Here is a 14,906-nt window from a genome sequence, read left to right on the forward strand (position 1 = left end):
CTATTGCTGGATTACTAGGGACACAGAATTGCACCCATTGGACATAGGTTATAAATAAGCATGTTACAGAAAGAAAACCTATCTTATGGACTTAACATTACACAGTCGTAAATATATTAGACGTGTAGAATACTCAATTCAACTATTGCTCTGTACTGTCTGATTTTCTGCGTTATATATCGCACTGGATGCTGTGTATTTCGATACTGGACTGTTCGTTGAAATGTGTATCGAGCGATCAACTGAAAACAGAATTTCTTTTCCAATAAACAGATTCAAACAACCCAAAAAATGACACCACACACAATTTTTATCATAGTGGACGTTTTACTGCAAAAACAGCCGTTTTAGATTTGAGCCTGATTGCACATTAAGAAACTTGCATAACAAAGTTGTTTAAAAAATAGTCAGGAAATGATGCCAATCACTTTGTGAGCCCAACAGTTTTAGCATTATATTTCACATAAAAGGAGCGCTGCATTCACACAGGAGGCCGAGCCCTTGTTTCAAAAGGACCACTTTCAACAACACCAGTGAAATTAGCAGCAAGCTTAAACGGGATTGTTTTATACAGTTATACATTAAACATATTCTTACTGCAAGTAACACACACAATTTGTAAGATCAAATTGTGTGCAAAATGGCTGTTTTCGCTGGACCCAGAGATTGCACATACCATGGTCTAACCACCGGCCCTGCTTTGTCACAATAAACAAATCATTAATCCACCTTTGCCCAAAGGCCCATAACTACTCTTTAAAAATGTGCAAATCACATTAAATGTTTGTTTTGAAGAACAGGTAAACAACATTTGTAGAATACTTCCAATTAATAGACAAAAGAGGACTTCAAAATGGATTCTACCATTTGATGCAATTACACAAACTAGAGAGCCAACATATATGACTGGAACTAACCCATCACAGTTTAAACATGTGGCACTTGCATCCCTAAATGTCAACCTACAAAAACTGGCATACTGCTTTCAAGATGAAACACTGTGCTGGACGTAAGAACTGGTAGTACTCGTCACGTCTATACAGGCCTCGCATGCTTTTCAATGAAGGCACTTAGAGTAAATGTAGCTACAGCCCGTTTGGGGCATTATGGGCCTTACTCTGCCACTCAAGCGCTTAGTTTAATGAAGTGGATGGCTGTCTCGACTGATATTAGTTTAAAAGCATTACTAGTGCTCTATAAAAACCCATAATTAATGCAGGCCGAGCTACATGCTTAAACAATATTGTCGTTTGAGCAATACTGAGTGGTTCAGAGATGCTAGGTCACAAAATATGAATGTAAAAAACGCCGCTAGAACTCTTTGTTGGCAAATCATAACTTTAAAAAAACAGCATTGGTTTGTCGAATATTAAACCCTACAGCAATACACCTTTTTGTTTCCATTGTTAAAGTTTTGGCAGTGAGCAAGAAACACGTGATGCAAGAGGCAGGAGCTTTCAATTTTATAGTATACTATTCTAAAACAAGATCGATAAGTGCACTCTAGGAGGGCAGTGCTAGGCTGGGGGAGCGGGAGTAATTAATTTTGGATCTGTGTCCAACTAGCATTCTTTGCACATAACACTCTACTGACTTAACCCTTCAAATTTAAAGAATGTCAATGGATTTAAGACATTATGAAAAAGGGTATTTTTAAATCAAAGCCATTGAGGTATTACACACAGACGTTAGCCATTTTGGGGTATTCTGCAGTAGTCTTTTTTTCTCTTTTTTCACTCGTTCCGAGAGTCAAGGTAACTATTTTTGTTTTAGTTAAACACACACTAGAGAACAGCAAAAGAGTACTTCCTGTGTAAAAGCAGCACCAATTTGGTTGAAAGCTCTTCACTCCTTAGGAGTGCATTCAAATGACATTATAACCTTCCCCGCTTGCAGAAAACATTCTTACCTATACAAAAATTTTAAAAGCACTTAAAATAAAAAACACAATGATGAGATTATAAATAGGTTTTTATCGCCACAATATACATTTTGAAATCAACAAGTAAAACATGTTTGGATTTTTAATCATAGCATATGAGAAGTTGGAATTGTCACAGCTTTCAGTCTGAGTTTGCTTTTCCAACGACTTAAGGCACAAGGTTTAAATTGAATCTTAAAATGTCACGTACTGTCAGATATAACCAGGCTGAATTTGCTCAAGAAAATAAAAGAAGCACGTTTTGGACTGTACTGCAAAGGAGAATCAAGGACAAAGACGAAAGAGTTGCCTGGCTGGATTGCTGTAGCTCTGGTTCTTACAGGGGAAGAGCTCTACCAAAAACTGTTGCTCGCTTTCAAAACATTATTTTAGCATCACATTCCCTGTGGAGACCTATTAAAGTAGTCAAGTAATGAGTGGTCTTTCATTTCTATTGTGAACACCACTTTAAAAACAATAACTCTGCTTTACAAACCACTCTAGCAGTGCGGGTCTACCTTATTCCCTTTAACGCTTACAAGAAACCGTCACCGTATTTAACCCTGTGCTGTGTATGGTGCTAATATCAACTTTGCAGCCTCACAACTTTGTACAGATTTACTATCATGTAAAGCAACTTTACGCAAATACTAGGCACCATTTATGAAATAGTCGGTATCAGGTGCAAACCTGAAATGCTCTTATTCAACCCATTTCTGAGATTATCAAGTTAGTTAATTTGGCACGGTTTGCCATCTCTTCAACCCTTTGAGAAGAGTGGAAAAACCAAAAGCACGTGCAAGCAGCATGTGCTTTATGCACGACAGAGCTAATGTAGAAAAAACCGGAACTGGCAAAATGTTTTAATACCCAAGAGCAGTCCGTGATGTGCAAAAAACGGATCTGCAAATGCACTCAAAAAGAGTCACTTTCAAAGCTAGAATACAGACTTGAAGACTGAATCTATCCACAGTTTTCCATCCTGCGTGCTAGTGTTTTGAGTTTCATTATATTGTTATGTGAAAAGACTAAGATTTAACACTGGAGGAAAATTAATTCTTATTGCACATTTATTTTATTTGAAGAACTGCTCATGGAAAATATGGTAGAGGGTAGACGTTGGTTCACAGAGAACAGCACATTCATAAATAGTCTGATGTCTTTTCCTATGACTCCTTCGTTGGACCTGTACATTGTCTTCATATTTGTAAAACCCATTTGGTATGGAATACAGTTAAAAATGAGCAACGAAGTAAACTGGCGTAGTTTTATCTTCATCAGAAGCACCTGGCTGAGGGTTCCAGAACAGGACCTGAAGTGTATTTTTAGTCAACGGTTACAAAATGTAGAAATGTACATTTGATGTTTACTGTTGAGATTTGGAGCGGTTGACCATGAGGATATGTCTGAGGAGTACGTCTTTTACAATTCGGACAAGCCACAAGGCCGTCTGAACTCCTGCCCGCGTTCATGGATCCATTTATTGGACACTGGAAAAGATAAAAATTAGAGTATATTAGAATGCACAGAAAATAAACAAAAAGGTCAAGAAGGACCGATTTCATAACAAAAGACCAATGAGCTCCGCAAGCAGTAAGAGAATGTGATGTTAGCCCAATCATCGAAGAGGTAGATATCAAAATGTGATGCTAGGAATATGGATGGAGCTGTGCCAAAAAAGGTGACAGTATGGATATGCAAGTAGTAATTCAGTGGTTTAGATTAATTCAAGCATATCCATCTATCACCTTACTGCTATCCAATGAAGGAAAGATGGTAGCTAAGGCAAACAAACTGAAAATCCACCTTCCAGTTAGCAAATAAAACAAGCACTGATAATGCCAATAGGTCTAGCTTTAAAATGTGAACACATGAAAACGCCAGCATTCCCAAATGCGGTCTTAGGCATGCAGTCAATCTGGAGCAGGTCCATTTGAAATTAAATACTGACTACCCCTAGGTGGGCAAGCGAAGTTTGCCGGTCCTTCTGTAAGTTGATGATGCGGTCCTCATGGAGAGGACAGTGAGAGGTCTGAACTCTTTTGTACATTTTATGGAGGACTTGTACTTGTTGGTCAATAACAGCAAATCGTTTATCATGCAGGTGGGCCAACGTCCAGCTAAGCCCTAAACATTTTTGGTGGGGGCTACGCCGGTCCCGAAGACCAGCATTTTTTCATACCTTGGTGTGGTGTTTGATGTAGCCTTGAACTGGCGCCTCTTGACAAATCGAAAGAGAGGGGATTTTGCTGAGGCTGTTGCTGCCGTTCTTAACTCTGCATCTAGACTAGGAAGTAGACCGATCGGAGTGAGATTTGGGGCTATTTCGAGCATGATGTATTGCAATCTGTTGAAAACACTTTTCTGAGACGGATTCTCTGCTTACCGCAGTGTATTTTATCGTTCATAGCCCACAAAGACCTTGGGATGGCTTTCCTCTCAAATGTGCTGGCTTATCAGCTGCTATCATATTGGATGAAAACCTGGATGAAGAAGGGAACCGACCTAAGTAAGGAAATCATAAGGGATTGTCTCTCCCTTGACTATTCTAACCATATTAGCTGGTTAACGCACGTTAGAGAAAGTTTTACCAGGATGGGAAGGGCTGATCTATTTGAGAATCCAGAGGGAATATGTAGAAGGGATACGTACTCGGTGATGGAGAATTTCTTGAAAATACGTACGTGGGCCAGGGAAAAGGAGGAGCTGAGGAAGCCCAGCGTTCGTAGGCGTTCCCTGCTGAAGATGATGACATCAACTGAGCCCTATCTTCTATGGTTCAAAAGTACCCACAACCTCTTTCCTTATCTTCTAGCCCATACCCGTGGTGCATACAGAGGGCAGTGCCTCTTAACCTGTGGCTGCGACAAAAATTCTCCACAGGATATGACGCACTTCTTAATTTTTTGTAGTTTTTACAAGATTCCAAAAAGTCTTATTATCCCTATTCTTTAGAAAGCTAGCTTTAGGCAGGTTAGACTGGCTTTTATCTTTCTACAGCTGCCCTCAAGCAACTCAGTACTACACATTCTTAGCTTTTTAAGGGCAGCAATTAGGCTTAGTTCCAGCTGCGATTAACTTTTATGGTTACATTTAGGTCATTGAGGTAATATGAATTTGTTTTTAATATGGATCCGTCAAAAGTGCCTGTTATTTAACTTTGTATTATGTACTGTTTGTGTTAAATTATTTGATGGAGTTTTTTTAAAGGTGTTAGTTTGACTTTTATGGTTAAAAGTTGATGATGAATCAAGCAATTGCTTAGTAGCAAGAAAAGATGACAATTCTGTATGCATAGCTTTCTCAGTTATTTCAGCAGGAAGCGAAAGTAGTGAGATAAGGCGATGACTACTAACTTCCGCAGGGTTTAATGAGGGTTTCTTTATAAATCGTTTGATTGATGTCTTTTTCTAGGTTGTATGGAAGAATCTAGATTAGAAGAGGTTATTTAGTAGGAGTGTGGTAAAATGTATGCCGATTGTCCTTGGTACCAGATGAAGGATATTAGGCGGGCAAAGATTATTGGGAGCCCCAGATTTAGTGGTTTCAATAATCTTAATTACCAGTTCCATTAATAGAGGAGAAAAGTCAGTAAAATTTGCATGAGTGCACATAAAAATAATTCGGAAGAGTTTGTTTGCAATCCCTTGTGAATTTATAACTGGTTATAAACATCATTTATCTTATGTTGAAAGTAGTCAGCCAGCTTATCACAGAAGGCATGGTAATTAATGGCCAAAGGTATTTTTATTGTCGATGTCGGTTAAAGAATTGACCATATTGAAGTATCTGCTCGATTTTTAGCAGAATTAATTTTGTCTGAAAAATAATTGGACTTCGACAATAATCAAAGCTTTATAGTCTGTGATACATTGTTTGTATCCATCCCTCACCTGAGAACTATACATTTATCTCCATATGTGTTCTGTTCTGCGTTTTTGTCGCTTTATTTTGGTTGAATACCAAGGGCAGATGGTTTATCTCTAATGTGTGTACGTTTTTAAATGGCGGTACGTTTTTAATTGGCGTTAGCTGCTCAACAGCATTATCAATCCAGGAAGTAATTAGCAGTCGCTATATCTATATCTTCCACCAGATTTCTGTCAATCTGTTACAGTCAATTTTGTGACAGGGTTGGGATTTAGTCGTATGAGGAGTTTTGTTTTTTGATAGTCTCACCCGGCAACTCCATATGAAGAAAACTGCTTTGTGTCTGATCAGGTCAGCGGCAAGACAGAAGTAAATGAAAGTATAGGGTTGTTAGTAAAGATACCATCAAGAATGTGGACAGGTGAGTGGGTGGTGATAGGAACAATTTGTAGCAGCTCAAAGCTTAGCGTGCAATCAATTAAAAGTTCAGTGTCCTTATTCTTAAGGGCTTCCAAATGAAAATTAAAATCACTAAGAGTTACAAAATCCAACAAATGGGAGTAGTTTTCCAAAAGAGCACTTAGCGATTGCAAGAAGTTGGCTCTAGGCCCTGGGGCCCAGTTAAACAAAATGCTAAAACAAGTAATATTATTGGACAAACGGGACGCCATGGGAGCTCTTACCTATTAAGGGACAGCAGCACTTCCTTAGAGTACCCTGATATATGGTCTCGATGAGAGGAAATTTGATCAAGAGTTCTTGCACTGGGCGATGTTCGGGCGCAGACAGGTTTGACTTTGGTGCAACCGCTGCACGTCTGCGCGATCATGCTGCTTAAATCTGACCGAGAGGACGAATGCTGCCCAACCTACTTCCAACACTTGAGCAGGGTAATAGTGGTGTAGCAGTGGCTCTAAATCACTGCCATTATACAAGTAAAAAGTGCAATAACACTGCACACACACAACAGTACCCTTCAAAGTCCCCCAAAAGCAGCCATACACCAGTCCCCAACTATAGAATTATAAGAGCAAGCTTACATGTATTTATAAGAATCTTTAAAAAGAGAGCAAGAATTGCTCCTTACAGTCCACGAACCTTTAGATATTGCACGTTCTCGAAGGTGGTGAAAAGACCTAGCCAGCTTAGTTGTCGTTTTGGTATTCAAGCACCCTAGCTAGTTGGTTCACGGTCTAGGTGGTTCATCGTTAGGGAAATGTTTTGAGGCTTAAGCCAAATCAAGAGGTATGGAGCCTCCTGGCACATGGCTGAGGATCCCACTCCACCCAGTTTACTGTAATACCACATAGAAGTGGTTTTGACTGTGAGAACCTGCAACAGCTTCACCCTGATGGACATCAGGAAGGTCTTCGGAGCTAGACAAATGGCAGGCAACTCAAAAGAACAGGTTATTTAACTTCGGTAACACTCTTTCTGGTCGCCTATATTACTCCAGGTTCCTCACTTTTTAAATACTTCCCTAGGTGTCAAACTGGATCTGGAAACTCTTCAGTAGTACCTCTCAGGTGGCACTGTGCAGCTTCCCACTCATGCCTTTCCGCTCCAGAAATGACAAATGAAGCCAATATAGGCTTGACTCCCTACAGGCTGACAACTGTTGGTTTTGAAGCTGGCCCCCAGACGCGCAGCCCATCTTTTTAATGGATAGAGTCCAATTCACAGTACCGGGAGTATTGAGAGGATTGTTGAGGAATCTGCGGTTAGACAGTCTCCACCAGAAGGAAAATGCTACTTACCCAGTATGCATCTGTTCTTGGCATATAGAGCTGTAAGAATCATATGCTTTAGCACAGATCGCCATCTGGTGTTGGGTTTGGATCTTTGCCCTTTGTTTTTGTATATAACTATCTCCGAGACAGAAAAAAGAAAGCAGGAATGCAGGAACATCCCTCCCCTCCCTACTGGGAGTACATAAGGGTACAGTACCCAGCATTCCCCCTGACCACCAAGCCCCAGATGAGGGCCGGAAAGTCCGGGAGGGAGGGATGGCATGAAGGGGACGAGGACAACGGGACTCTGAGTAATGAAGATTACCGGTAAGTAATAGGACATTACCCCCAGGTCCCTCCTGTCCTCGTCCCCTTCATACTAACAAGTGAGAATACCCAAGCAGCAACCGACCATCATCACACAACAAACCACCAGGACACAGAACCACAGCAAAACCCAGCAGTTTATTGGAAAACAGCACAGTAGAAAAGAAAAAAAGGGAAATCAGGAACACACAGCCCGAAGAACTCCCAAACCAAAGTTAGTGTCATCCCCCAGAACATTCTGGATACGATAATGTATAACAAAGGTATTAGAAGAAGCCCAAGTGGCGGCCCTACAAATCTCCGAAAGAGACACCCCACGAACCTCCGCCCAGGAAGCAGCCATCCCCCTAGTAGAACGCCCCTGAACCCAGCCGGGGGAGGAGAACCAGAAAGGGAATAGGCCGAAACGATAACCTGCTTCAACCAACGACCAATGGAAGAAGTGGAAGCCGGGCAAACCCTGGAGACAGCCCCAAAAGAAACAAATAGGGAGTCAGAACACCGAAAGGCACAAGTACGGTCCACATAGACCCTCAAAGCCCGGCAAACATCCAGCAAGGACCAAGGAAGGTCGTCCTCATCCACCTGAGCCGAACACAAAGCAGGCAGGACCAGCTCCTGAGTGCGATGGAATTGGGAGGAAACCTTAGGAACAAAAGAGGAATCCAAACGAAGAACCACCCCATCAGCAGAAAAGGACAGAATCCCGAGCCATCAAAGCACCCAGCTCCCCCAGGCGACGAGCAGAAGTGATAGCCACCAAAAAAACGACCTTAAAGGTGACAAAGTTCAAATCAACCTCCTCCAAAGGTTCAAAAGGAGCAGCCACCAAAACCCAGGGAAGGTCCCAGAGAGGAAAAGAAGGTCGAACCACAGGACGGGAATTCGCAAAACTGCGCAACAAACGGGAAACCAGACCATCAGCATAAGGCAGATTCTCCCAAGGAGCACGAAAAGTCCTGATAGCAGCCCACTCAGCCCGAAGAGTAGAGACAGACAAACGCTTCTCTAACCCATCCCAAAGGAACTGAAGAACATCTGGCAAAGGACAAACCAAGGAAGACAACGCCAGGCCAAGACACCAACGCTCGAAGTTACCCCAATGCCGACCGCAGGACTGAAGGGTAGAAGGCCTCAGAGACTGCTGAAAAGCCAATGCTAAATGCTCCGGGAGACCCCTATTCCTCCACCCCTGCCTCTTAACCGCCAAACCGACAGCCGAAGCCGCCGCAGGGGCAACATCGGAGAGGACCTCAACGGAGACGGGGGAAGGGGAAGAACCAAGGACCCTGAACAGCCAACAACTGCAGAGTGGGGAACCAAGACTGACGGGGCCAGAAGGGCACCACCACCACCACCTCCCGATCCTCCATCAATAGCAGAGACAGAAAACGAGATATCAGAGCCAGAGGAGGAAAGGCGTACAGCAGGCGGGAAGGCCAAGGAAGCGTCAGGGCATCCACCCGCCAATACCCCTCCTGAGGAATCCGGGAGAAGGACCGGGGAAGCAGCGCATTGAGCCGGGAAGCAAAGAGGTCCAGAAAGGGAAGACCAAACCTCACGCACACCAGACGAAAGGCCACCGGGGTCAAGGCCAACTCCAGGGAGGCAGGAAAAAAACGACTGAGGGCATCTGCCACCCCATTGTCCACCACCCGGACATGTACAGCCACCAGCGACAAAAGATGGCACTCCGCCCAGCAAACCAAGGGGGACACCACTGCGTTCAGGGACCGAGAACGGATACCTCCCTGGGGATTCAAGTATGCCACGGTCACCGAGTTGTCCGACCGAATCAACACATGCTGGTTCAACAGGAGGAGCCAAAACCCCCGGACAGCCCGACACACCGCAGACAACTCTCGCCAGTTCGATGACCGACGACCCTCCAGGAGGGACCACCGACCCTGAAGGCACTCCAACCCCAAAGTCGCCCCCCAGCCCAGAGCACTGGCATCGGTCGTAAGGACCACCGGAGGAGACTGCAGCGGCAAGCCCCAGGCCAGATTGTCCGACAGAGACCACTAACGCAGGGCAGGAAGGATCGACAGGGACACCAGAACCAAAAGGGACAAGTCCCGAGACAAAGGATCCCACTGAGTCAACAGGTAAGACCACAGAGGACGAAGATGGTTTTGCATTTGTCACCCCGAGTGGGATGGGTATGCTCGGACGTGAGTCCCATGCTCTCCATATCACTGGAGTTAAGCTATCCTGGCTGAAGACGGCCGATAGCCAGAAACCGGTCCTAGGATGCTTGATTCCGGTCCATCAAAGACATGGCTTGGCAGTTCGGGCTGGACTGTTTCCATGAGGTACAGGGTCAAGGCTGATTTGCATATGGCCATGTCTGAACTGGGGTGGTGTGGAGTGCAAAAAAACGATGGATTTAGGCCCAGATCTCTGTACTGGGGTGAATGTATGACATTGTTCTGCATTCTGTCCATCAACTGTTGGTTTTGCATTAGAGATAGGATTGCCTTTATGAGGTGGTGAGAAAGCCACAAAAAGTTTAGTCTTTCTAAAAGATTTTGTTCTTTCAATGTAGTAAACTATCACTCTTTTTACGTTCAGTGTGTGAAGAGCCCGTTCTGCTACGGAGTCTGGTAGAGGGAAGAACACTGAGTTCTACAGACTGGTTAAGGTGGAAACTTTAGGTAGAAATTTTGGGTTGGTCCTAAGAAACACTTTGTTAGGATGGATTTAGAGAAATGGTCCTTGTATGGTTAATGCCTGGAGTTCACGGACTCTTCTGAGAGAGGTGACGGCAACCAGGAAAGCTACTTTCCAGGTGAGAAATTGTAATTCGCATTTATGCATAGGTTCAAATGGGGGACCCATGAGCCTAGTAAGTACCACATTTAGGTTCCAGACTGGAGAGGGTGGAACTCTAGGTTGAATTATTCTTTTAAGTCCTTCCATAAATGCCTTGATAGCTGGTACCCTAAACAAAGACAAATGTTATCTGTTTTGGAGATAGGCTGCTATTGCCGCAAGATGTAGTCTAATGGATGTATACGCTAGGTTGTATTGTTGTAGATTCAAAAGGTAATAGCTGATGTTTTGAATGGAAGCATCTAGTGGGTTGATTTTGTTATTTGTACAGTAAATTACAAATGGTTTCTACTTTGGGGCATAGCAAGCTCTAGTGGTAGGGCGTCTAGCCTCTTTAATGATGTTCATGCAGTCTGGCGGGAGATTAAGGTAGCCATACTCTAAGACTTCAGAATCGCAAGGTTGAGTTGATTGGGATCTGGATGCCTTAACTCTCCTTGGTTTTTAGTGAGAAGCTTGGGTGAGAGGTGTACCGTGGTTGTCGGGCCCATGTTGGAGCAATTAGGATCATTGTGAGGGAATGCTGTTTGAGTTTCCGAACCACCAGCGGAATGAGTGGGAGAGGCAGAAAAGCGTAAGCAAATTTGCCTGACCAGTTCATCCATAGCGCATTGCCTTTGGACAATGGGTGTGGATACCTTGATGCAAAGCTACAGGTCCATTTCTGGGTGGCCCCACATTTAAAAGAATGTGGGGCAGAACTTGAGGATGAAGTTCCCATTCATGGATCTGCTGTTTTTGGTGACTGAGTAGATCCACAATTTGATTGTGTACTCGTGGTGGTTGTTCTGCAAGGAGATATATGTTTTGAGGAATGGCCCATCTCCATATGCTTTGAGCTAGGTGTGAAAGATGGAGAGAGTGCGTCCCCCTGTTTTTTATATACAATACATTGCTGTCATGTTGTCTGTACGGACTAGGACAGCTTTGCGTAAGAGGTGGAGTTGAAAATATTTTAACGCTAGGAAGATTGCCAACAATTCCAGGTGATTTACGTGGAATTGTTTTTGTTGAGGAGTCCATATGCCCTGAATACTATGGGTTTGAAGATGAGCTCCCCAGCCGGTGAGCGATGTGTCTGTTGTTAGCACTATCTGAGGAACCGGGTCGAGGAACAGCCACCCTTTGGAAAGGTTTTGTGTGTTCCACCACTTCAGAGAGCGATAGGTGCGATCATCTACCAACACCAGATCTGCTAGCTGACCTTTAGCCTGGTTCCACTGACGTGCCAAACACTCCTGTAAGGGACGCCATTGGAGTCTTGGTTGAGGGACGATGGGAATGCAAGAGGCAATCATCCCGATCAATTGCATAAACACTTGCGCTGGTAGTGAGTGTTGCGGTTGAAATTTTGCTATTAGAGCTTGTATGGTACATATCCTGACTGGGTTGGGGGTATGCTAGAGCTTTTGAGGTGTCTATTGTACCCCCAAGATACTGTTGGATTGTTGAAGATAGGATTTGATATGGTTAATCGTGAATCCCAAGGTGTGAAGCATTTGGATTGTTTTGTGTGTGTTGCACACAGTTGTTGTGTGACTTGGCTTTTATGAGCCAGTCGTCCAGATAAGGGAAGACATGAATGTGCTGTCTTCTTAAGTAGGCTGCAACTACTCCAAGGCATTTGGTGAAGACTCTGGTTGCTGTAGTCACCCTGAATGGGAGGACTTGGTAGTGTTGACCATCTACCACAAACCTGAGATATTTTCTGTGAGCGGGGCAAATGGGAAAATGAAAGCAGGTGTCCTTTAAAGCGAGAGTGGAGAGAAAGTCGCCTTGTTGAAGTAGTGGGAGTACCTGTTGGAGAGTGACCATGTGGAAGTGGTCCGACTGAATGTAGAGGTTTAGCGGTCTGAGGTCTAATATGGGCCGGAGAGATCCGTACTTTTTTGGAATTAGGAAATAGAGTGAGTACACCCCCGTGCCTCATGTTTTTGTAACAGAGAGAGAACCTCTTGTTTGAGAAGTGTTAGCTGTTACGAGGACATTGGACGTTGTCGAAGAGGAATGTTGGGGAGGGGGATGGGGGAAAGAGGTGCGTTCCAGGCTGTAACCATACTGGATAATTTGTCTTACCCACCTGTCTATTGTGATTGAATTCCAGACAGGTAGGAACTGTGAAGAATGTTCCCTGACAGGAGTGGGATAATCGGGGGGAAGTGCAGGGAAGTCACTGTTTGGTGGTAGGGGGGTGCGGTTATTGTTGCCACAACCTCTTCCTTTACCATTGTTGCCTCTGTAGCCTCCACAAAAAGTAACCCTTGGAGGACGAGGGATGTTCTGAGCCAATGACTTTGGAGCCAGCTCTGTAGAAGGAGCGGCGAAAAGAGCCTTTAGGGGAAGGGAATTGTAAGGCCCCCATGGACTGCAGTTTCTGCATCTTTTTTCATCTTTTCTAAAGATGGATCAGCTGAAGGCCCAAAAAGATGCTCTTGATCGAAGGGCTGATTTAGGATAGCAGATTGCACCTCCTGTTTGAATCCTAAGACCCGGAGCCAAGCGTGCCTGCGCAACAAACCGCTAGTGTTAATGGTGCGGGATGCGGTATCAGCCACGTTGAGCGCACATTTAATTGAGGTGTTTGTTTTCAATTTCCCTTCTTGGATAAGGTTGTTGGCCTTTTGTTTGTGCTGGTCAGGAAGGTGTTGCATGAGCTTTTCAAGCTCGTCATAGTGGGCCCTGTCGTATCTGGCCAATAAAGCTTGGGCATTGGCTAGTTTGCCCTTTTAGATCAAATTTATTTTTATTGGGTTCAACCAAGCAGTGCAGTACAATATGCAATTCAAATAAGACATCACCGTGGCATTTGATCGGCAAGATGGCCGCGGACGAGTTGTGCCGAGAGGTCGCACATCTCCCTCTCTCCAGCAAAAGCCGATTTACAGGACTTCATGCTGCAAATGATTATATGGCTAGATGGATGGGTTTAGTTGGTGTAAAACAACTTTAAAAGAATATACCCACGGGGTAAAACGATTATTTGGCAACAACTGTCCCTGGTCTCGGACCCGACATCGGCCAGAAGTGAGGTGGACGCAGTGGATAACTGGGCTGGAGAACGGACGGCTGGTATCGCTCTTTGGGATGCCCCTCCGAAGTGCCAAACCTGACAAAAAAAAGGAAACGCCGGTTCAGACGAACACAGCGACGAAGGCCAAAACGGCCTTTCCAGGCACCCCAAGTATAGACCCCGGCATGGGCATGGGCAAAACCGGGAAAACGACTGAGACAGCAAGGAAGATCCCCGTGCCCCCTCCTCCCGCTACCAGAAGAAAGACGGAGCCTCGGGAGAAAGCGGGAGTGTCAGCGGGAGGCATGGCTGCAAAGCCGGCCGAAATTCGTGTACAGAAGGGGGCAAGAACTGACACTGCCATGAAGGGAGCAGAGACCCAGAAAGTTAAGGATACAGTTATGCGGCAGCCTACCTTAAACGAGGTCTTCACTGTGAGAGCTTCTGAGCGGAACGAAGATGCGAGGGGTCAGCAGATACGGCAGGAAGGCAGCGAGAGCGTCCTCGAGGACGCAGCGGTGGAAGCCGACAGCCTGGTTGCTAGGCGACGCTCGAGTCTCGAGCAAGGCAAGCAGCGCGAGCAAGACGAGCAAAGCGAGGAGAGCAGTCAGACGCCAAACCAACTGCTCAGCGTAGGTAACGCTCAAGATACAATCTCTGGGGGGGTACCAGAAATACAGGCTGAAGTTGTAAAGGAGGACAAGGTGGGCATGGGGGGGCCCCTGTGCTGAAGTGAGCGAATTGATAGAGGGAGGAAGCAGTCTGGCGCTAGAAGGCAAAGAACAGGGAAATAATGACATGTTGGAGGCGATACTCTCAGTGGAAGAGGAGATGAATCTGGGAAAACGTACATTACAGTCAAGTAATACAGAGTTGGGTAGAGATAGCCTCAGCATCAAAGAAGGGGGTGAATGTGTTTCACTGGAGGGCGAGTGCTTTTTTCCCGTCAATGAAGGCACAGAGACAGAATCAGAGCTAGAGTCACTAGTATCTGAGAGCCCTGAGGAGGAGGAGGAGGAAGAAGGCTCTGGCTCAGGGTCAGACACTTCAGGAAAGAACTCCACTCAAAGGAAAAAAATCTCTAGACAGAGAAGACGTGGCTCAGGGTCCCCCACTCAAACTGAGAGACGTTTGGAATGGGATTATTCAGCTACCATGCAGGAGTATCAGGAGGATCAGGATGATGGCGGATCAGGAGCAGCAGGCGGGCCTG

The 14,906-nt window shown here is 44.8% G+C and overlaps 1 protein-coding gene across 5 annotated transcripts in view; it reads right to left on the bottom strand.

Moving 5' to 3' along the window:
• Positions 1-307: 307 nt before the first annotated feature.
• P4HA1 (prolyl 4-hydroxylase subunit alpha 1) overlaps positions 308-14,906 on the bottom strand; it is a 574,677-nt gene continuing 560,078 nt past the window's right edge. For all 5 annotated transcript variants that reach the window (XM_078643088.1, XM_078643087.1, XM_078643090.1 and 2 more), the window contains one exon: positions 308-3,411. In XM_078643088.1, coding sequence (XP_078499214.1) covers positions 3,344-3,411 — 68 coding nt within the window. In that variant the 3' untranslated portion in view covers positions 308-3,343. The remainder of the gene's footprint in view (positions 3,412-14,906) is intronic.

Source organism: Lissotriton helveticus, chromosome 5_1 (assembly GCF_964261635.1).
Source record: "Lissotriton helveticus chromosome 5_1, aLisHel1.1, whole genome shotgun sequence".
Classification (NCBI taxonomy): Eukaryota; Metazoa; Chordata; class Amphibia; order Caudata; family Salamandridae; genus Lissotriton; species Lissotriton helveticus.